The 20,339-nt window shown below is 35.3% G+C and overlaps 1 protein-coding gene across 3 annotated transcripts in view; it reads left to right on the top strand.

The window, feature by feature from the left end:
* MS3_00001533 (uncharacterized protein) overlaps positions 1-20,339 on the top strand; it is a 50,416-nt gene that overhangs the window by 6,112 nt on the left and 23,965 nt on the right. Inside the window, exons 4-11 of one of the 3 annotated variants that reach the window (XM_051209003.1) lie at positions 1,950-3,188; positions 3,659-3,794; positions 8,027-8,147; positions 9,370-9,639; positions 14,134-14,226; positions 15,769-16,041; positions 18,063-18,339; positions 19,536-20,000. In XM_051209003.1, coding sequence (XP_051074417.1) covers positions 1,950-3,188; positions 3,659-3,794; positions 8,027-8,147; positions 9,370-9,639; positions 14,134-14,226; positions 15,769-16,041; positions 18,063-18,339; positions 19,536-20,000 — 2,874 coding nt within the window. Of the gene's footprint in view, positions 1-1,949; positions 3,189-3,658; positions 7,098-8,026; positions 8,148-9,369; positions 12,205-14,133; positions 14,227-15,768; positions 16,042-18,062; positions 18,340-19,535; positions 20,001-20,339 lie in introns of those variants that run through there. The other 2 variants (XM_051209004.1, XM_051209005.1) reach the window with 2 other exon arrangements.

Here is a 20,339-nt window from a genome sequence, read left to right as displayed (position 1 = left end):
CTGCAATAAAATGTCCACTAAACATCTGCGTTCACTCCGTTGACTTTGCAATTTTTCTTATATTTGGGTTGAAGTATGTAGGCAGATGAAATCTCTCATGAACTAACTGATCAGGCAGAGTAATAAAGCATTCAGGGCATAATGACTTATTTAGTAGATTTAAATATAAAAAAGGTTGCGTGAAATAGTCTGTTTTCTTAAAAAAGCAATGGTCTCATAAATTTAAAAAGATGATTTATTGAATAACATCTTTCATGATTTGGACGGGGCTTTTCTTTAACTATCTTAGAGAGTACAAACGCATAGGTCGAATTGTTCTTCAGCCAACTCTGTGGTGGGATTCCTTAGCTGTATGTAGGACAGCATATTTCATAAATTGAGCAAACGTTTCGCAACTTTTAACGGTACAGTTCTTAAGGTTACTGGGAAGTTAATTTTTAGCTATCAGTCTTTTCTTTTCAAAATTATTTTCATTCCAATCCCACAAGTTATTTTATTCTTTTTGACTGACTACTTTCAATATATACGTATGCTTAATTAAGGAGTAAAGGGAGCTCTAATTCTAAATATTTCTGTTAAGTATGTTATGTAGTGTATTTATTTTAGAAGCACCAACGATAGCATCCAATTTCCGAAATCTTGGAAGATAAAGCTAAGTTTAAACCTCCAAGTTACAGTTCAATAATGTCCTTAATAATTAAGCAAAGTTGTATCATTCAGTGAGTAATTTTACGTTATATACTATTGGATTTTACTCTTACATTTAAGATTTTATCACACTATTGACTAATTTTTTATGTGCTATGAAGCGAGTACTTTATTGTTAAGAATTGTAATTCCTTATTACTTGGAGAATAAATAATTTACAAATAAACAGAAATTATTAATCGATTTCATTCATGTTATTGATTTGTTTAACGTATGTATTTAAACTTATAAATCAAAACCACGTTCACCATTTCACAATTAAACAGCCGTTAATGATTGCTAACAATACTATGTGTCCATCCTATGTTTAATTCTTCTTTACTCATTTTGTTATGACCCTGAATTTTCGTCGATAAGAAGGGGTAACTACTCCCTTTTCGGTATTCTGGTTAAATATTATCTATAAGCACTTCCATGTATCCCTTGATACTAGCCACATAGTTGTTCCACTTGAAAACATGCTGATGGGGTACGACTCAACTCAAGAGAGTGAACACAAAAAATAGATTAGTTTATTTTACATCCATACTAAATTTCCGAAACATCTCAATACACTTATTTGTGTATAGATCTACTTCTCAAGGATTATTAGTCAAGCCTAAAATAATTGTAACCGAAAATAATGATATATTGACCAACTGTCATATTGAATGAATCCATAATTGAAATCCTCAGAATACAATTGAATGTTATACTCAATGAATATCATGCTGAATTAACTCATAATCTCGTTCTTGATCTCTCCTCAATGCTTTATACCATAAGTAAATATTACATCTAATGTCATAAGAGATTTCAAATTATTTGTTTACTTTGACTTAGTTCTTCACATACTTCCGAGGTTTATTTCAGTCAGTGGTCTTAAGTGCTGTTAGAGGTTTGTTTAGTATGTATACTGCGATTTTAATCTTTTGTTCAAACTTTTTTAGATTACTGAGAAAATGTCGCGTAACTTTAGGCCATCTGAAATGTTTTTCAAGATGTTTGACCACAGTATTTTCTTACACTGATTGTATGTTATTAAACTGTTCTGTTTAGCAATAGTCTCTATCGCATCTCACAAATTAGTTTCTTTTGTAAATCCATTTGATGTTTATTTTAATCCGATTTATACCAACCTGTTGTTTAATTTAAATTGTTGGTTTTTAGAAATCATGGTGGTTCATAAGTAGTTTTTATTCATTTAAATGTTTATGTATATCTGCCTCAACGTTTAGTATATCAGTTGTCTTTATTTTTAGTTACTGAACTCTCATCAGGCAAATCAGAACATGAGAATTTGCGAATAATACATCGACAGGCTTATCGTTCATCTCCAGACACTGCTAGGTCGCAACGCAGTTTTAATGTAAGGAATAGCTCTCTCGAAAAACCTGGTCCGCAAATAAATTACAAACCAAAGCACACTTCTACCTGTTCTCCTGTTATTGGTTCATACGACTCTCAGTTAGGTGCTGTTGCAAGACTAGCTATCGATGGCGGTCTGACAACTGATCAACTGCTTCAAATAGGATCCTCAGAAACTAATCAACCTGGGCATTATTTATATCAATCAGTCACCTGCTGTAATCAGAAACGTTTGGTACCAGATCCCAACTACAGTTTTTCACACTCAAGGAATACGAATTTTTCAACCACGCATCCTACTTCGCCGTACCCTCACGTTTGTCGTGTTTCCCCACGAGGGACTAGAAGACCTGTATGCTATAGCTCTAGCCAATCTGTTAACCTTGTTCGAGGTCCCGGTACAACTGCAGCGCATGACCAATCACACGTTGCTATTTCTCCTACCCATACTGCTGATAGCAATCCTCGTCTATCTCAGTGCACGACATCTCGTGATAACCTACTCACGTGGCATAATCTTAACAACAGTAGTCGTGTTTCCCTTGCTGCTCAAATGACTCGCGTTGGCGGACTTGTTTTCGCCACTGGTTCACCAAATCTTGTATCAGAAAATTCGGACTCGAACCCGGTTGAAAAAAGTATTTCTTCAGCCAAGCCTTATCAATCAATATCTGCATGTACTTCTCCCACCAACTTGAAACATACTGTGTCATCTAATTCCCAATCAGGTTCTTTCTTTTCATGTTCAAATGTTCCTAGTCCAACGAATACCCCACCTTTATCTTCCACGAATGCCACATACAATATAGCAGCTACAGATATAGTTCGTTTGGGACCAGGTAATATTGTTACTCGAGCTGCAGCTGGTTCGACTGTGTACAGTCCTTCAAGTTTGATTCGAATGCACTGTTCTCCACAACCATATGTTGGAATGGGGATGACTGGAAGTCCTTATGTTCCGGTAGTGTCCACGCTTACAATCTCTAATTTAAACGTCCCTTCACCTGTATTATCGGATGGAGATTATTCTTGTTTATGTACAAAGCCCACCATCAATTCTGAACCGAATATTTCAACTACATATTCAGATTTAGAGACAAATAGAACACCTGAATCAGTCTTCCCTTGTTCAAGTAAGGAATACTCACTGATGTGTTCATAACTACATTTACTTGTATGCCTATAAATACTGTATTTGGTGTTTAAGACGCAGGAAGAAGTTTTTTTTTAATGTACGTATTTTGTTGTATTAGGAGACAATAAGCATAAATAGTTTATGGTAGATAGTCAAACTTAGAACTTGCTGGGTATGTTAGGTGCTGTTGAGCGTAAAGGGTACATTAAATCTGTGGATTGTTCAGATATAATGTCAACGGGTGTACTGAAAAATATTTTCGGTGCAACACGTGTTAATGTTTGAGACTACCTTATTTATGGTTGGTTCATAAAAACACCTCTGTAACATACAAAACTAGTATTATACATTTTGCATTTTTACTCCTTTGCCCTTGGCGATTTCAGGAAAATGATTGTCTTTACTTCTATATTTAGTGTTAAAGTTACAAGTGATGCATAATTAATCTATTTTATTTACCTACCATAGCATCTTCACCAAGTCCTACAGAAATGTCTCCATCAATAGTAAACCGACCAGGAACGAAGAAAAGTTATGTGAATCCTTCTCTACGATCTTCAGCACCTGTTACATCATCATCCCAATATATTCCTTCTTCTGAAGGGTAAGTTGTTGTAGTTTATCGTTTTTTTTCTTCAAATCAGCTTGTCAAAATGTTGTTACTTACTTACGTCTATCGCTCCTCGTGGAGGAGCATAGACCACCCACCAGCATCCTTCATCAACCTCTGTCCTGAACAATCCTCGCTACTTGTTTCCAGTTGCTATTCATCCTTTTGATGTCTGCTTCCAATTCCCGACGCAATGTATTCATTGGTCTTCCTCTTTTCCTTTTCCTTTTGGGGCTTCAACTTAATATCTGCCTCGTGATGCAGTTTGATGATTTCCTCAATATATGTTCTATCCACCTTCAACATATCTTCATAATTTCCTTTTCAGCTGGAAGCTGGTTTGTTCTCTCCCACAGTAGGCTGTTGCTGATGGTGTCCGGTCAACTGACATTGAGTATTTTGTGTAGACAATTGTTTATAAATACTTGTACATGTTTAATGACGAATTCAGCTCCGTACAGTAGAACTGTCTTGACGTTCGTATTGAAGATTCTGACTATGATGCTGGCTTGCATACAGTTGTTTTGAGTTGCATATGTTTTTCAACTGTAGGAATGCGACCCTTACTTTGCCAATCCTTACCTTCATATTTGCACCAGCTCCTTGTTCATCGATGAGGCTTCCCAGGTACGTGAAAGTTTCCACTTCGAGAGTTTCTCGATCAAGCGTGATTGGTTTAGTGTTGTCTGTGTTGTATTTGAGGATGTTGGTTTTTCCTTTGTGCATGTTGAGGTCTACTGATACAGAGGCTGCTGTTACAGTGGTTATCTTCATCTGCATTTGTTGGTGTGTATGGGATAGGTTGGCCAGTTTATTTGCGAAGTGCAAATCGTCTAGCTGCATACAAGTTGTCCGTTGTTTTCCGTGCTTCCCTTGAGATGTAGAGATCTTCACAATCCAGTGAACCACCAGAAGAAATAGAAAGGGTGAAAGTAAGCAGTTTTGTCTGACACCGGTCTTCACTTGGAATGCGTCTATGAGCTGTCCTCCATGCAAGACTTTGCAGTGTGATCCGTCGAATGAATTCTATATGGTGTTGACGATATTCTCATCTAATCACTCCATAGTGTCGAAGATGGTCCCATAAGGCTCTCCTATCCACACTTTCAAACGCCTTCTCATAGTCAAGGAAGTTGATGTGTGGTGACGACCTGTATTCAATCGACTGCTCAACAATGATCCTTAGTGTCGCGATTCGGTTTGTGCACGACCGATCTTTAGGGAATCCGGTCTGTTGATCTCGAAGCTGGACGTCTGCTGAATGTTTCGTCCGGTTCAGCAACACTGTTGGAAAATTTCCCTTGTACCGATAGTATTGTGATATGTTTGTAGTTCTGACATATGCTCAGATCTCCTTTCTTTGATATGTTGATGAGATATCCTTCTCTGCAGTTTGTCGGGACCTGTTCTTCCTCCCAAATCTTCCTGAAAAGAATGATGAGTATGTTTGCAGTTACTCCTATGTGTGACTTCAGTGCTTTAGCTGGTATATTGTCAGGTCCTTCCGTTTTCTCACTCTTGATTTGTCTAATCGCCATTGTGATTTCTTCGATCGTTGGTTGAGTGACAGCTGTAGGAAGGCTTGTATGTGCTACTACAATGTCTGGTGGGTTCATTGGGTTTAGCCTATGCGAGAGTTCTCCAAAGTATTCCATCCATCTTTTCCTCTGTTCTTGAGTCTCAGTGATTGTCTTGCCTTCTTTGTCCTTGACTAGTCTCTCTGGTTTACTATATTTCCCTGCCACTTTCTTCGTCGCGTCATATAGCTGTTCCATATTCCCTTCTCTTCCAGCTTTTCCCGCCGTTGTTGCTAGATCTTTCACGTATTTCTGCTTGTCAGCTCTAATACACCTCTTCACTCTCTTGTTCGTTTCTGTGTATTCGGTCTTTGGATTGAATTTCTCTGTTCTTGTTCGACTGTTGGTAATTGCTATCGTCTTGTTATTCTTTTCTTGAATCTTGTCTTGGGTTGTGATATAGATCTATTGTTTATGATAATGTTTGTTGCGGCTCGACAGTTCCTGACACGTTGAAGTTGGTATTTCTTCGGTCCATTTCCAATTGTCCTCCATATTAGTTTCATCTTCTTTGAGTAGATCTAGTTAGGTTTGTAACCTGTCGTTGAGAGCTATCTTGAATTAATTGAGTTTGTCAATATCTGGAAGGAATGCTTTATTAAAACATTGTAATGCTGTTTCTCCAGTTGTCTGGTGCTTCTTAAGAACTATCGGCTTATCAGAATGAATAAAGTTATTAGCTCAAACGGATGGTATCTAGCAATGGAATCCAGGACTAGCGTCTCATCTTGTTTGGGACGCGTCAGTTGGATCTATCTGTATGCCAGACTGATCGATTGCAGTTCTAAACATCGTTGGGAAGATTCAAACTATTAGTATAAGTGGAGATATCAAAGTAGTTTCTTACATAAAGTAATTTTTCTGTATTTGTTTATTCTTCACTCCCGCCCATCCTTTTTCTTCTCAGTTTCTATTTTTTCTATATTATACACTTTGTCTCCTGCTAATTTGATAATAATGAAGACTTAGGAGGATTTACAATCGTGTCTGGTTATTGTTATCTTTCCAACTGTATTTAATTCAACCAGTCGACTGATTGCTTACCTACTTAATGGATTTCTGAATTATACTTTTTTTAACGATGAAGTCTTTCAGATCTTACCATTTTCTCACTTATTTATATTATTCATTGATGCTGAAGTTGTGGTTCAATGTTCACATCGCTTGATTGTCGATCAGCAAGTTGTAGTTTTCAACTCTACTTCACTTACATTGATTTCGGCAGCCAGATAGTAGCAGTATTTATCACTAGTCCTTAGAAAAATAAGGTGATCAACTTAGTAAATGTTAGTTAAAATGTCATTTCAATAAACGCTATTGAAAACCAATGATATATTGCGTCTAGTTTGGAAATCGACTTGCACAACTTAGGCTAGCAATAGTATATATATATATATATATATATATATATATATACCCACTTGGTTAGGATTGTTGTTGTGCTGTTTTATTGATTGTAATTTTCTTTCTCCTCCTCCTCCTCTTTCTTTTTTCAACCTCTTGTCGATTGACCGGTCATCTGATCCGCTTGTGTTATTTACGTTCATACATTTTTTCCTTGGAAAGTAGAACTTTCATTTATTTTATAATTATTTCTAGGATAGGGAGGGTCTTTTTAAAATATTCCGGTGTTGTCGTTTGTTGATGAGGGTGGTGTTATTATTCTTATTTACGGATAAGCAACAGGGTTTCATTGTGCTTTCTTCATTGATTTCCGGACATGTGGGTATATATATATATATATATATATATATATATATATATATATATATATATATATATATATATATATATATATATAATAATTTCGTTTTTATCATACCGTCGTAATGCTTTAGTGCTTATTGGAATAGGATACAATACTGCAAAGCGTAATATTATTTAACAGACCTAAGGTTTATTTAAATTTCGTGAAAAAGAAGACTGTTGTCAAACCTTCATTGGTTTATTTTCTTCTAGTCATCTTTTTATTTACGACTCTTTTTTAGCGAACATTTCATATTTGGTTTTATAGTATAATCTTTCTCAGCAGATAGTTTGTGTTGTTAGTTAGGGTGATCATAAAAGTCAATGGAAACTACGATGTAACCACCCCTTACTCAAATCGAGATCCTCAATAAAATCTCACATTGAATTCCAAAACAGTACCTTACGTGTTACTTAATTTGACTATTTGTCTCCAGCATTATAATAATTTAACTGTAAGAACAGCTTATTTCAAGTTTCAAACAGTCAGAGAAATATTGATATGTTATCGATATCCTGGTCTTTTGCAAGCCAATAAGCATAATTCTGAACCAGCGATTTCATTTTGTTGATACCGGGATAACCTCAGTGGAATTGTTACATAACATTTTGGCTTGATATTTAAATATATCACAACCATTGCTCCTAGTTATTTAAAAAGCTGAAGGGGCTGAGTGGAGGGTGATGATAGCTACATAAGATTTGTTCAAGGACCTTCATAAATAATTTCTTATTAGTCAAAAGTTTGATTTCAGTTAAGAAAATTTATTATGACCATAATAAATGTAATGATTCATTTTGTTTATAATTGTCTATTAAATTAAAGATATCATGAGATAATTTCCCCCTGTGTAGATTTCAATATTCACCTACATTTTTCAAATCTTTCATTGTAAAATATAGCCCTGTCGCTGATTCCATCCTACCTCATCCTAAACCATTGAATCTTTACAATGTACCAAGTTCACAAATAGTTCGAACCGTTAGACATCTTCGGCGTATTAGACACATTCTTGGTGATTCAGTGAGTATCATTCGATATTTCATTTTATTTTGTATAGTAAGCTGATCAATGTGCTGTGTAATATATTTTTATCAAAAAGTATGACCAGTTATTTGGTTAAGTTCGAACTGCATACCTTCCACTTTAAAAATCCGAATAGTATACCCCTCAAATCTAATACATCTCTTTTTCACAATTGATATCTGTTATTTTTATACCACACCACGCAACAGGTTTTTGCTTCACACTCTTATTCACATACTGCCCTATAGAGCTACTAAGCTGTATTAATTTTTCAGTTACCTAAACGTTTATATCCCCTACTTTAGGTTCAATAATTTTGCTGTCTTAAGGCCATTCTTGGTTGCCACATTTACATAGATGTTCCATCACAAATTTGACTATTGTTTTAGAATCTCAAGTTTTCCCTATCACTTGATTTCTTCATTTCTTCCAGCGCCTTAAGGATTATTATCAAAATGTTGTGTACCAGTCTTCAGGTCTATCGAGTTCATATTGGATCTCGTTCGTATCAAAAGAATCTCAGTCGTTCGTAATTAGAGATTTGCCGTATCCCAGTTGTAAAGACTTAATATCTTTAAAAGAAATTGCATTCAATATCATATCTTAACTTCCATAGAATAAATTCATTCCTTTTTAAGAATAACGTGCACCATGAAATGATGTCAACTAAACAATCCATTCAAAACTAAGACAGACTTACGGGGTAGCTATTTCATCCTAATTCAGAACTTATGTGTTCACAGTGTGTTCCTCTACAATCAAACTAATAATAATCTATTGGTGCTTTTCACTTTTGACAATGGATAGTTTGAAAATCACAAAAACTATCATTGTTAAGTTTATTAGTGTTTGAATTAAAAGTGTTTGTCCTCTTTTCATTTTCAATATAGACCTACTATAATCAGGTATTTTGAAAGCCTAAACAGTCTTTTTTCCTTGCTAACTTTATTGCTTGCACCGTAAAGAAAAATGTAATAATATTTGTATGGAGACACTTCCACTAAGTGTTACTTTGTATTTTCATAAAGCCTAGAAAAAAATATTTATGTACATATATGTGTATATACATGATCGCGTGTTTTGTGTTTCATCTTGGAAAAAGTTTGCCATAAAAAGCAAGTACTTAACCAAAGAACTATTTCTAATATTCATTAATTACCGAAAATGTTTCTATTAAATCTTCTGGTCTTAACTAGTCTTTTCAAATTTATTTAAATAGATTGGCTACACTAGTTCTGCAACGTCAGCATCCACCAGTGCACTTGCAGATGAAGATAAAGATGACTCTGTTAGTTCATCTAAAGTTGGACAACTACGATTTCATGGTTATCATTCAGTTGAATCGATCAGACGATCTAGTTTACTATGTGATTGTTTTCCAAATCAGACTACAGATGTGAATGATAGGAAATCTGTAAAAATTTCCAACTCTCATACACCGTCATATCCTGTGACTGCATCTATCGACTGGAATGATTCTGAAATAGAGGTTAGCTTTTATTCTTCATAATTTTTAGTTGATTTTGATTTCACATTTGCAAATTAGGGTTTTATATTATGACAAAGTTGATTGTTTTTCTTTTAAATATCCTGACGTAAAGATGTTTACCATACGTACACTAGATTTCTGTTAATTGGTTTTTCACATTAAAATCATTTATTGTTAGTCAAGCTTTATACCTCAAAGTTAATTCGAGTGCTGTTAGGAGTGTGTGGGTAGTTGTTACTTTCCGGTTACCTTCACCATGGAGGGATTCGTCTTGGGGTGCTTGAAAAGGAAGCTGGATTGGTAATGGTCTTGACGACCTAGCAGCGCAATCTTAGAGCCCAATAAACAACTGATTAAGACCGGTTACACACGGTCTTTTTGCGATTACTTCTTGATGTGTTAGTTCTTCACTTTAAATGCCTTACCATCTAGGTGTGCTAATATTAGGACCGACCTTTTCTAACCTCTTCCTTCTGTTGTCAAAACGCAGCATTTCTGCAGACGCTAGTCGCCTGAATGGGAAATCTTACTCCTATTACACCTTTGCACAGTTGGTAGTGCAACTTCTCTCTTGGATCATATGCTTACCACTTCTAGCCGTACTATTCTTCAACCTTTTTGCCTAGTGTGGTAGAATATAAAAAATCAAGTGTTCCACCCGATGTGTCTCAATTGGGTCATCATAATAAGCGAACCAGATAACCGTGTCGAGATGCCAACTATAATCGGGAAAATATTAATTGAGGATCTCGAGTTTAGTGAATATTTTGGTAATAAATAATTGATATAATGGAGGTGAATAAAGCTACGACTAGCTGTTGCGAACAGTAGATAAATGGTATGAAATGGTAATTTAAAATCTTTTTATAAAGTCACAATTTTAGAGATTACAGATTACTATTAACAGTGGAATTTCAAATAATTACTATTCTTTGTCGTGTATTAGTATCTGATACTGTTGGGAGGGGGGTCAGTAGAGGGAAACCTTAGTTCCTGAAAGTATATTTATATACGCCTTATGTCACATTATACCAATGGGAAAAAATTTGCGCACACGCATCTGATTGATTGTAATTTGAGTATATTACGATCGTTCAATAACTTCTAAATGAACAATTAAAAGATACGACATTCTCTGTTGTTTCATTGTTTTTTTTAAACTGACTAGTCTTCGTGAGACTCAACACTAAATGTTTCATACTGTTATTATAGTAACGTGTAATAAATTGCAGATAAAACATTATCAATCCCAGTTCCTAGGCTTCTTGTTAAGTTAATTGTTTTATATCTTCCAAAAGAAATGTGTAAGTAATAATTATGTGATATAGATTGGATGACACGGCTCAAAATTTTTTGTATTGACTCAGGTGCACCCATTCTTTGTCTTCCTCAAAACTCTAAGCTTCTTAATCTCTCACAATTTTTTAAATTTCAGTTATCTATCTTGATTCGTATCTTCGATGCCTAATCTTTTCTACTACCATTAATACGGTTACTATCTCCACTATTCTTGAACTATTTTGACGATGTGGCATTAACATCCTAAAAGCCCTATATACAAACACCTCAGGCAGAGTGAGGGCATACAACCACCTCTCTCCATTGTTCCATTCAAGCAGTGGGGTTAGACAGGGTTGCCCAATCTCACCATTCCTCTTCAACTTTGCCATCGATGATATTCTGGAAACAGCTCTGATGAATGTAAGTAATGGTGGTGTGGATCTGCTACCTGGAGAAAGACTTCTCGACCTTGAGGATGCGGACGATATTGTCTTACTGTGCGATAATGCCCAAGCCATGCAATCCGCACTTAATCAGTTGGCAATCAGTGTCCGTAGGTATGGTATGTGCTTGGCACCTTCGAAGTGCAAAGTACTTCTACAAGACTGGCAGGATTCTAACCCTGTACTCACCCTGGATGGTGAGCAGATAGAAGTAGTCGAGAAGTTCGTGTATCTGGGTAGCTGCATAAGTGCTGGTGGGGGTGTGAGTGATGAGATCAATGCACGAATAGTGAAAGCCAGAGCAGCTTATGCCAATCTGGGCCACCTTTGGCGCCTTCGTGATGTTAGTCTGGATGTAAAAGTTCGGATTTACAACGCGTCGGTGAGAGCAGTTTTGCTCTATGCTTGTGAAACCTGGCCTCTCCGAGTTGAGGATGTTAGACGACTCTCTGTGTTCGATCATCGCTGTCTCCGAAGGATTGCTGACATCCAGTGGCAACATCATGTCAGTAATGCAGAGGTTCGGCATCGTGTGTTTGGGCACAAAGACTATAATGCAATTGGTGTCACCATCTTGAAACATCGGCTTCGGTGGCTTGGACATGTTCTACGAATGTCGTCCCAGAGAATTTCACGTCGTGCATTATTTGCCGACTCTGGGACTGGTTGGGAAAAGTGGAGAGGTGATCAGTGTATGACATTGTGTCGTGGTATGAAAGAAAGATGCAAAGGGCTTGCCTGGGTTGGTCCTTCACGACTCCTTGGTTGGTGCTACACAGTGGCTAGAGACGTGGCGATCCTGCTGTGACCTTCTTTTACTTTTTTTCATAAAATGTGGTTGTGTCTTCCTTAACTGAAAGATTTCTTCCGATTGTACCTTTCCGTTCCCTCGTTATTACTATTGTTATTACTACACTACCTTACACCAACCTCTTCGTTATTGTTCTCTTTTTTTTACGCTCCTTACCTTTTTTTTCTTTTCTTTTCTCTTCGAATTCTCATTGTTTTGTGTGGCGCATATATATTGGCGCTCTCTTCTACCAATATTTATGTGTTCAAATAAATAAATAATAAATTTCGACTGATTCGCACTTTTATGAAATGGTATTTAACATTTTTTAAGCACGTCATGTCGCTCAAAAAATTTTTTAAAGGGGGGGGCTAAATAACACCGTATAATTAGAGTTTGTGTCATATAACTCGTATATGACTTTATTTAACTCTCACCTGATCGCTATTAGGTAGTTCACGTGCTGTTGCCGCTTAATGAGTGTGTATTTTTACTTCCCTTTTTCTAAATATTAAGGTAATATAGTATTTGGATATATATATATATATAACTTCAATATTTTCTTAATTTTCATCAGGCTCAGTTTATTGTAACATAAGTACGGCGTCACTTTGATTTCTGATTATTTCTGTATAAATATTTTGTAATTTTCAAAGAAATCTTTATTACTATTTTTTAAAGTTATGCTATAATTCGTAGATTCATTTTTCGTGAAAAAGTAAACATTTAATTAATAAAATATGAAGGCATTGATACATAGACAAATGATTTTTTTAAAAATTTGTACTTACCTCAAAAAGTTTTAAATATCAATACTAGGACAAATATAAGTAAGATGAAGGAATAGAAGTGAAAGTCAAACATGGAATCATATGTTTAGTATAAATAGCTGACAACTTGATAAGCACTAGTCGGTGAGACTATAATTTATGGACGACCTTTGAGCGATGCTAGACTAACCTTGAGAGTGTCCACTTAATAACTAGTACCAAATGTGGATTATAAACCTGTATAATTATGTAATTATGATTTACAGCTGACATCAGCTATAATACCAAAACTCTGTTTAGCCAAATGGATATGTGAGTTTCGCGCAAGATCCAAGACCTGTTATCTTATACCTCATTGGTTCGTCCATAAATTATGGTCTCGTCCACTAGTCTTGTTTATTTTCACTAGTCGTAGGTGAAGTTTTTTTTACCTAGTTCATCCAAAAAAGTTTCCAAACTGAACTATAATCTAAATACAATATTGTTTTACATAATCCGCATTTATTTTTTAAAACTTGGAAACATATTTTCCTTCCCTACTCATTCATTTAAAAGTATTTTAGTTATATTAGATCCTAATATCATTAATATCAATAGAAATTTTTACTTATTTTCATATATTGGGAAATAAGGTTGTAATTAATTAAACAATTTTACATCAAATTTACTAGTGTTATTTGTCTCAGATGTAATCCTTGTGTTTATATACTCATGAGTTATGACAATACATATTGACAGTACTTGTTATGCTTATGTTACGTCTTCATATGTAAAGGGATTTAAAATTATCGTTCATATTCTAGATACAAATTCGCTAGTTTGGTTCCGGATGTGGTAGTCTTTACCGCTAGTTGAAAATCTACAATTACAGTGAAGAGCCCAACGTCGATCACGTCAGCGCAAATGTATTCATTCTGTGACTTCCTCGAGATATTAAAACGTAGTATTACACCATCATTTGATTTCGTTTTTCCTTTCTATATTATTTTCACTGTAATTTGTATATGCATTATCTCAGATACTCTGAGTAATTTCCATCCCTTCGTATTAATATGAAGTATGGAGAATTTGGTCATTGCACATTTTAGCTAGGTCCTGAGTTACTTATCGACGCCTGACCAGTTAAGTTCTCGATTATTTATTAACATATAACGGTGAAAAATGGACATTATTACTTTTCATATGATTCTTTTTTGTTGAATTTTTATAGGATTCTAAAAAATCACTTGTTTGGTGTAATTATCAAATGACGTTATCAGGTCAAACACTTGTGTTAACACGAGTAAATGATTCTTCAAGTCAGGTAAATTTCAGTTTTTTATTCTTCCTCTCTTTCATTTACATTTATACTTAACTTTACAAGTTTTGTTTTAATTTTATCATTATCATATGCTTTGTTCCTACTTTTTATTTGTACTATTATGTAACTATAGACAGGTTTAATGTAAGCGAATCTCTCTGTGTGTGTTTTTTCCTATGGGGTTAAATCAAATTGAACTTGATATATTTTTACACTGTTAGGGGAAAGTTTATCAGCAGTTATATTTCCACTAATATTTTACAAATTAAGAATTCATGTAAATATTATCTAAAATACGCAAAAAGATAGTGAACCTGTTGTTTTGTTTTTACAGAAATGTAGTGCCACAATGTTCCTTTATTGATTTTATTTCTAATCGTTCAATATTAGGTTAATTATCCTAGATTATGCATATGTAGCTAGGTGGGTGGAGAAAGAGGAAATTGGATAGCAGTTGTTTAGTTAATCGATTATACTTTCATTTGACAATATATTAGAATTGTAAATGACTGACTGATTCATTACACTGTAAAAAATAGTGGCCTGATTTTATACTGAAATCAAAGACATTTCGTTGTTACTTTACTTTTTTCCCTATGGACTCAGTCGTCTTTAAATATTTACACTAAACTGTTCACTAACTTAACCAAATATTTCTGTAGGCATAGTCAAGTTATGAACTTGTTTTTTTCGAGTGTATTCGTACGTTAGATTCCTGTGCTTGTTCAAAAATACATATTTTTGGTACGGTTTCTGTTGGAAAGTGCATTGTTTCCCGAAAATTCTACTGAAGTCGACCATATGAAGGGACTTCCTAATGATTTTCATTTTAAATTTGCAAACCGCACCCATGTCGTTGGGGCAGGCACCACGGAACTCGTTTCCTGAATGGGTGGTTCTCAAAGCCACCTTCAAAAAAATATGCAAATGCCCGCGCGGGGAGTAAACTTTCAACATTATTTTGTTTCCTAGATAGTTTAAGGGCATCGCAAAAAAGTCCAGTCGAAGAGCTCTGGATTGGATTCACTATTACTTAAGTTTCTATCGTATAACTTAATACGAGTTATAACAGTTTACTTTCCTTTCTGTTCGTGATGGAGTATATATCCTGTGTTCCTCTGTCGATCAATATTAATTATTATCATTACATGACCTATAATGGTATTGGTATATTCGTGCCAAAAGTATGGATAATGTGATAATTAGCAAATTTTATAGATAATCAGTTGTTGGAGAAAGCGTAATTATTGTAATTCAGAACCCTCGTGGATAACTTTGTGATATATACATATATATCTGTTTGTTTTTCTTCTATGTTAAGAAAATATTTCAGTAGTATTGACTGAATATTCAGATTTAATATTTGGTAAGGCTTCTGGATTCGTCTATCCCTTTTTCCCAATGCCTTACGATAATCATTTCTTCGGGGACTGTTCTAACCAATATTGGAGTTATTTACGGAGACTGTTTTGTATTTGATACCTTTGATCATGAGTTTGTTTATAGACTTCAGTATTTTTCGACAATGAATTTTTTCTCATTCAGATTTCTAACCATCACACTGATCTTAACGAAAGTTTCATGCATATTCATATTCCATTGTCTGGAGAAAGTTTAATTTGGTATTCAGCTTCTGAGTTGCCCGGGATAACATGTACATCTTTACCATCGAATTGGGATTCAGGAGCTGGAGTTATTGGTGTGTTACACAGTTCAAAATTAAACTTAACATGTTACCTTAGCTTTTCGGATCGTCAGATAGCGTCTAATATCTTTGATCATTATGGACCAGGGAAAATCAGTGAAGAGTCTAAAGAGGTAACTATTTCTAATGTTTATCACGTTGTTGTTACATTTTTCGCCGTAGTTTGTTCTTTGTCAACAATTGCAAAGCATTGACCTTCAGGACGCTGACAATTGTTTTCAAAGCTTTTCTTTTATTTGTTTATTTTTATGAAATTCAGTTTCTTATAGGTGTTATACTATCTTTTTTAATATTTCTTTATTCCTACAGTCGCTGTCACGAAATCAAATTATTTCATTCATATACTTATTAACTGTTGGTTCATAACCTTTAGTTAAATGTACAATTTAATGGTTGGCAGTGACTCAGTTTGTTAGAAACAAAGTTAAATACCTTAGACGATGACACTGCAGTGAACGAAAACTCGGGTACGGCAAACCAATTTATTGTTTTATGCGAACGTACACAGTGCCTTTGTAAAGTATGGAAATCGTACATTCAATACATCATTTGCATATCTTGTTTAATTTGTTCTTTACATACTTCATCATTCCTCTGATCCTGTTGTTATTCCGATTGCTCTTCGTTTTCCATCCTCTTCTCTTTATTTCAGTCTTATGCTAGTAAGTATTCGACTTCCAATTCCTACTACATACTGCTTGTCTGTCCGTATAAGTAGTTAATGTCACACTTGTCTACTCTTGAAAAGAAAGTCACTCTTGAGGTCATTCTGCTCTCCATGCCGCTTTCTTTTTTGTCGCAGCCTGTACCACGCTTCCCGTCGAAATGTGGAGTCCATCAGCGCTCTGACCTCCATAGCTATTTCGACCTGCCGGGCCACCTTAATCCAGTGTCCGCCCAGCACCCAGGAATTCCCATGTCTTCTTCCCGTCGACTGCGACTGCTACACCCAACGCCGTCTCACCAGGCCACTCCAACATTACTTAAAATAATTTATGGTACCACAAATCCATCCACGCATTTTGCCCCTCTTTCGTTTTGTTCCATAACTTTTATTGGTTTTATTTGTAGGAGTGTAATTCCCTACTGTTAATATTTAGGACTGCGGTTTATCACACTCTGTTAGTTGATGTACATGCATCAACCGATCGCAGCTCTGTCATTAGCTTAAGTATATTTACTATGTGGTAAGCTATTGGACAGGCGTTTCGTCCTATTTGAGGCCCATCGGTAGTTTCTATATTCATTATCCACTTTAGTTGGATCGTTAATGCGGTTTAATTCAATATGAAGATAATTTTCATCATATCTTGGATTTGGGACAAATAGCTACCCAGCTCCTCTAATCAACCAATAAACGAAATGTTTTTAATGGTCCCCATTTTGGATTTTTAAACCTTGTATGTACCATTGAGTCAGGCACCACGGTACTTGCATCATGAATGGCAAAGTCAAAGATAAATAAAATCAATTTATAAGTTGTTGGAGATACTAGATCCCCAGAAATTGTTTGGTAATTTTATTTTGAATATTTGAATTTCACACTCACTCCAAGGATGCCTATTTTTACCTTCAGATTGTATTTCTTCCTTGGCAGGACCTTAAATGTCATTGGTTCATTCCTTCGTTTAATACGCTATTTTGTGACGTTTTCCCAAGGAAATTTTTATACTGTATATATACTCTTGAGTTATATGCCTGTTTGTCCGTACCTCTGGCCGCTTGGGGAATATACCTTTTCCTCTGCTAAGCCTGGTCTTCTGTTCCTAGTTAGCAGGACCCGGGCGCATTGGAATAGTTTAGTTTGTTTTGTTGTGTTGCTGACCTTTCGTTCCGTCCGCCGATTTTAGGTGAACTCGTAATCTCTTCAAATGTGGTATAAGTACACCAGCATTTTTCTCTGTCTCATTGTTGCCTGGAGAACGTAACGAGCTTTTAACTATCTTTTTATTAGTTTAAAAGGTGAACCGAAAGTTATTGGGGGGGGCTGGACATAATAAAAGTTCAGCTGAGGAGTGTTGGTTTACGTTCACCCTTGCTTTTCTATTGCGTTAAGATTCGAATTATTTAGTTAGAGCCTGGTCATTACAACAGTTCTAATATCCAATGTTGTTTTATTATTTGCATCTCACAGAAACACTCTACAGCCAATTCATCTCAGCCTAGCTTGCCATCACATAGATTACGTTCTAAGTTTTCCTCTGGACGATCTAGTATTGGTCTTGCTGGACCTTCTGGTGTAGCGCCATTATTTAAAGCTGTTGGGACTGCTGCAGCATCAGTTGGTATGCAGCTTAGCGAGTATGTGAATTTTCAAGGATTATTACAATCTCATAAACAAGCTACAGTCTCTGTCTCTTCTCCACAAGAGTCTGCTTTATCTGAAAATGGTGATATTAACAAATCAAAGAGTAAGTTTTTGTCTGTTACAACTTTTTATGGTTCAGACAAACCGATAATAATACACGGTCGGCTGTCCGAAAGATCATAAAACTGAGTGTGTTCTGTTGTAATCTCTGAATTTCTCGAATGAAATGAACATTTTACTGCATAACTGTTCTGTTGAAAGTTTGCTTCCTTCCGTCAGCTATTTAAATTGTGAATTTATCAAGCAGAGTGGGGCATTTTTTGAGGTTGTTTATTTGGAAGTTACTTTTTTCATGAAGTAGTATAAATTGCAAAAACTATTCAGAAGTATAGGGGTGTATGACAACTGTTTCGTCCTAATTTGGGACTTCTCACTTGTGCACTTTCACGATCTTACTAAGCGTCAAGCCCACGACTCTCGGACCGCACAATGAGTGAAATCATCTAGAAACTGAATTGCTATCCAATGATTCACGTTTACAACAATAGTTTATTAACTTCATTGCTCAACTATCATTCAGTACCATTGATTATATCTGTCTCATTCGCAATATTGTTAAACTTCATCTGTAACGACTTCTTACTAGAACTTCAACAATTGTTATCGAAGACAATTAATACCAAGTTTTAAGTTTTGTGTAACATGTCTACGCAGTAGATTGTCTTATTCTTACTAATTGTACAAAATCGTTTGTCTTTTTCGTCTTTTTAAGATCTATAGGGCCGTCGCATCAGTGTGCCATATTTCTACCCGCGTTAGCAAATCACTGAACTTTCTAATCTGAAATGGAGTATAAAATGTCCCGAACTGGCTCATCATTCGTTTGGTTGATTTTTCTTGTATAATGAAATCTGTTTCACAATATATGAATAAATAGTTTAGGGCTTAAAATAATGAACATATAATCAGTATGTGGTTGTGCAGATTGTTGATTTTTATTGAAATCATGAACCGATCAATATTAGACCACCACTGAAAACCTCGTAGCGCTGGACGGGCTCTTCGTCCTGATATGCGACCCCTCAACAGTGGACATCCACGACTCTGTCCATATGAATCGAACCCAGGACCTAATATATTTTTATATTTTGGTAGTATTTACTTTTAATCTTATGATGTGTATGTAATTATTTTACCATATGTTGTGATAAATTGCTTCTCATTGTCATCATTGTACAACAGAAAATTGCTCAATCATAATTATCTGATATTCTAATATTTTACTGATACTTTTTATAGGTGATCAGACTTCAAGCGTCCAATCATCTAATCCATCAGATTTTACTGCACAGCCTAGTAAAGCTAAAGAGCTTAGATTTCTTCCTTCTTTTCCTCGAGGTCGTGGACGTTTGCATCAAGCGCTTACGAAAATGAAACGTGCAGCAACAGCATCTTGTGATCCTACTACTCGTTCAGGTTCCAGCGTAACAACGAGAAGATTTGCTTCATCTCATGGTTTTGGGAAAAACAAATCTATTCATATAAGTTCTCCTCTTAAAGCATCCACTGAAGATATGAATTGCTCAAATAAATTAGGAAACATTTTCAATTCACCATCTCATTTACATAATAATCATAATAATAGTCAACTTGCATTATTATTGGCTACATCGGTCTCACCATCACCTTCGTTGCAAACTCCATGTTTAACGTACTTGCAGTTAGAATCTAATGAATCAGTTAACTCTAATATTGATTCATCTAGTAAGTAGATGTTTTATGTAAGGAATTGTTGATTAGATAATATGATGTTTAAACTATTCCAAAGACTTGCAGTAAATTCACAGATGTTAAATGGTTTATATATCAAAATCATTATTTTATTGTTTATAGTATAACATTTTTTTAGTTTGGTGCTTTGAATACTGTTTAGTTTTGTTTTAACATAACATGGAATAAATAAATAAACCGCTACTGATTGTTATGACCTTACGGCCTGTTAATATATCAAGTGACTAAATCGCCTATTAGAAACACCGACTTATATGGCCAGACCAAAGATGTATTAACCATTGCGAGCAACTCAGAGTCAACTCTTAGTCC

This window comes from Schistosoma haematobium, chromosome 1 (genome assembly GCF_000699445.3).
Source record: "Schistosoma haematobium chromosome 1, whole genome shotgun sequence".
NCBI lineage: Eukaryota > Metazoa > Platyhelminthes > Trematoda > Strigeidida > Schistosomatidae > Schistosoma > Schistosoma haematobium.
This window is presented reverse-complemented; position numbering and strand designations above follow the sequence as displayed.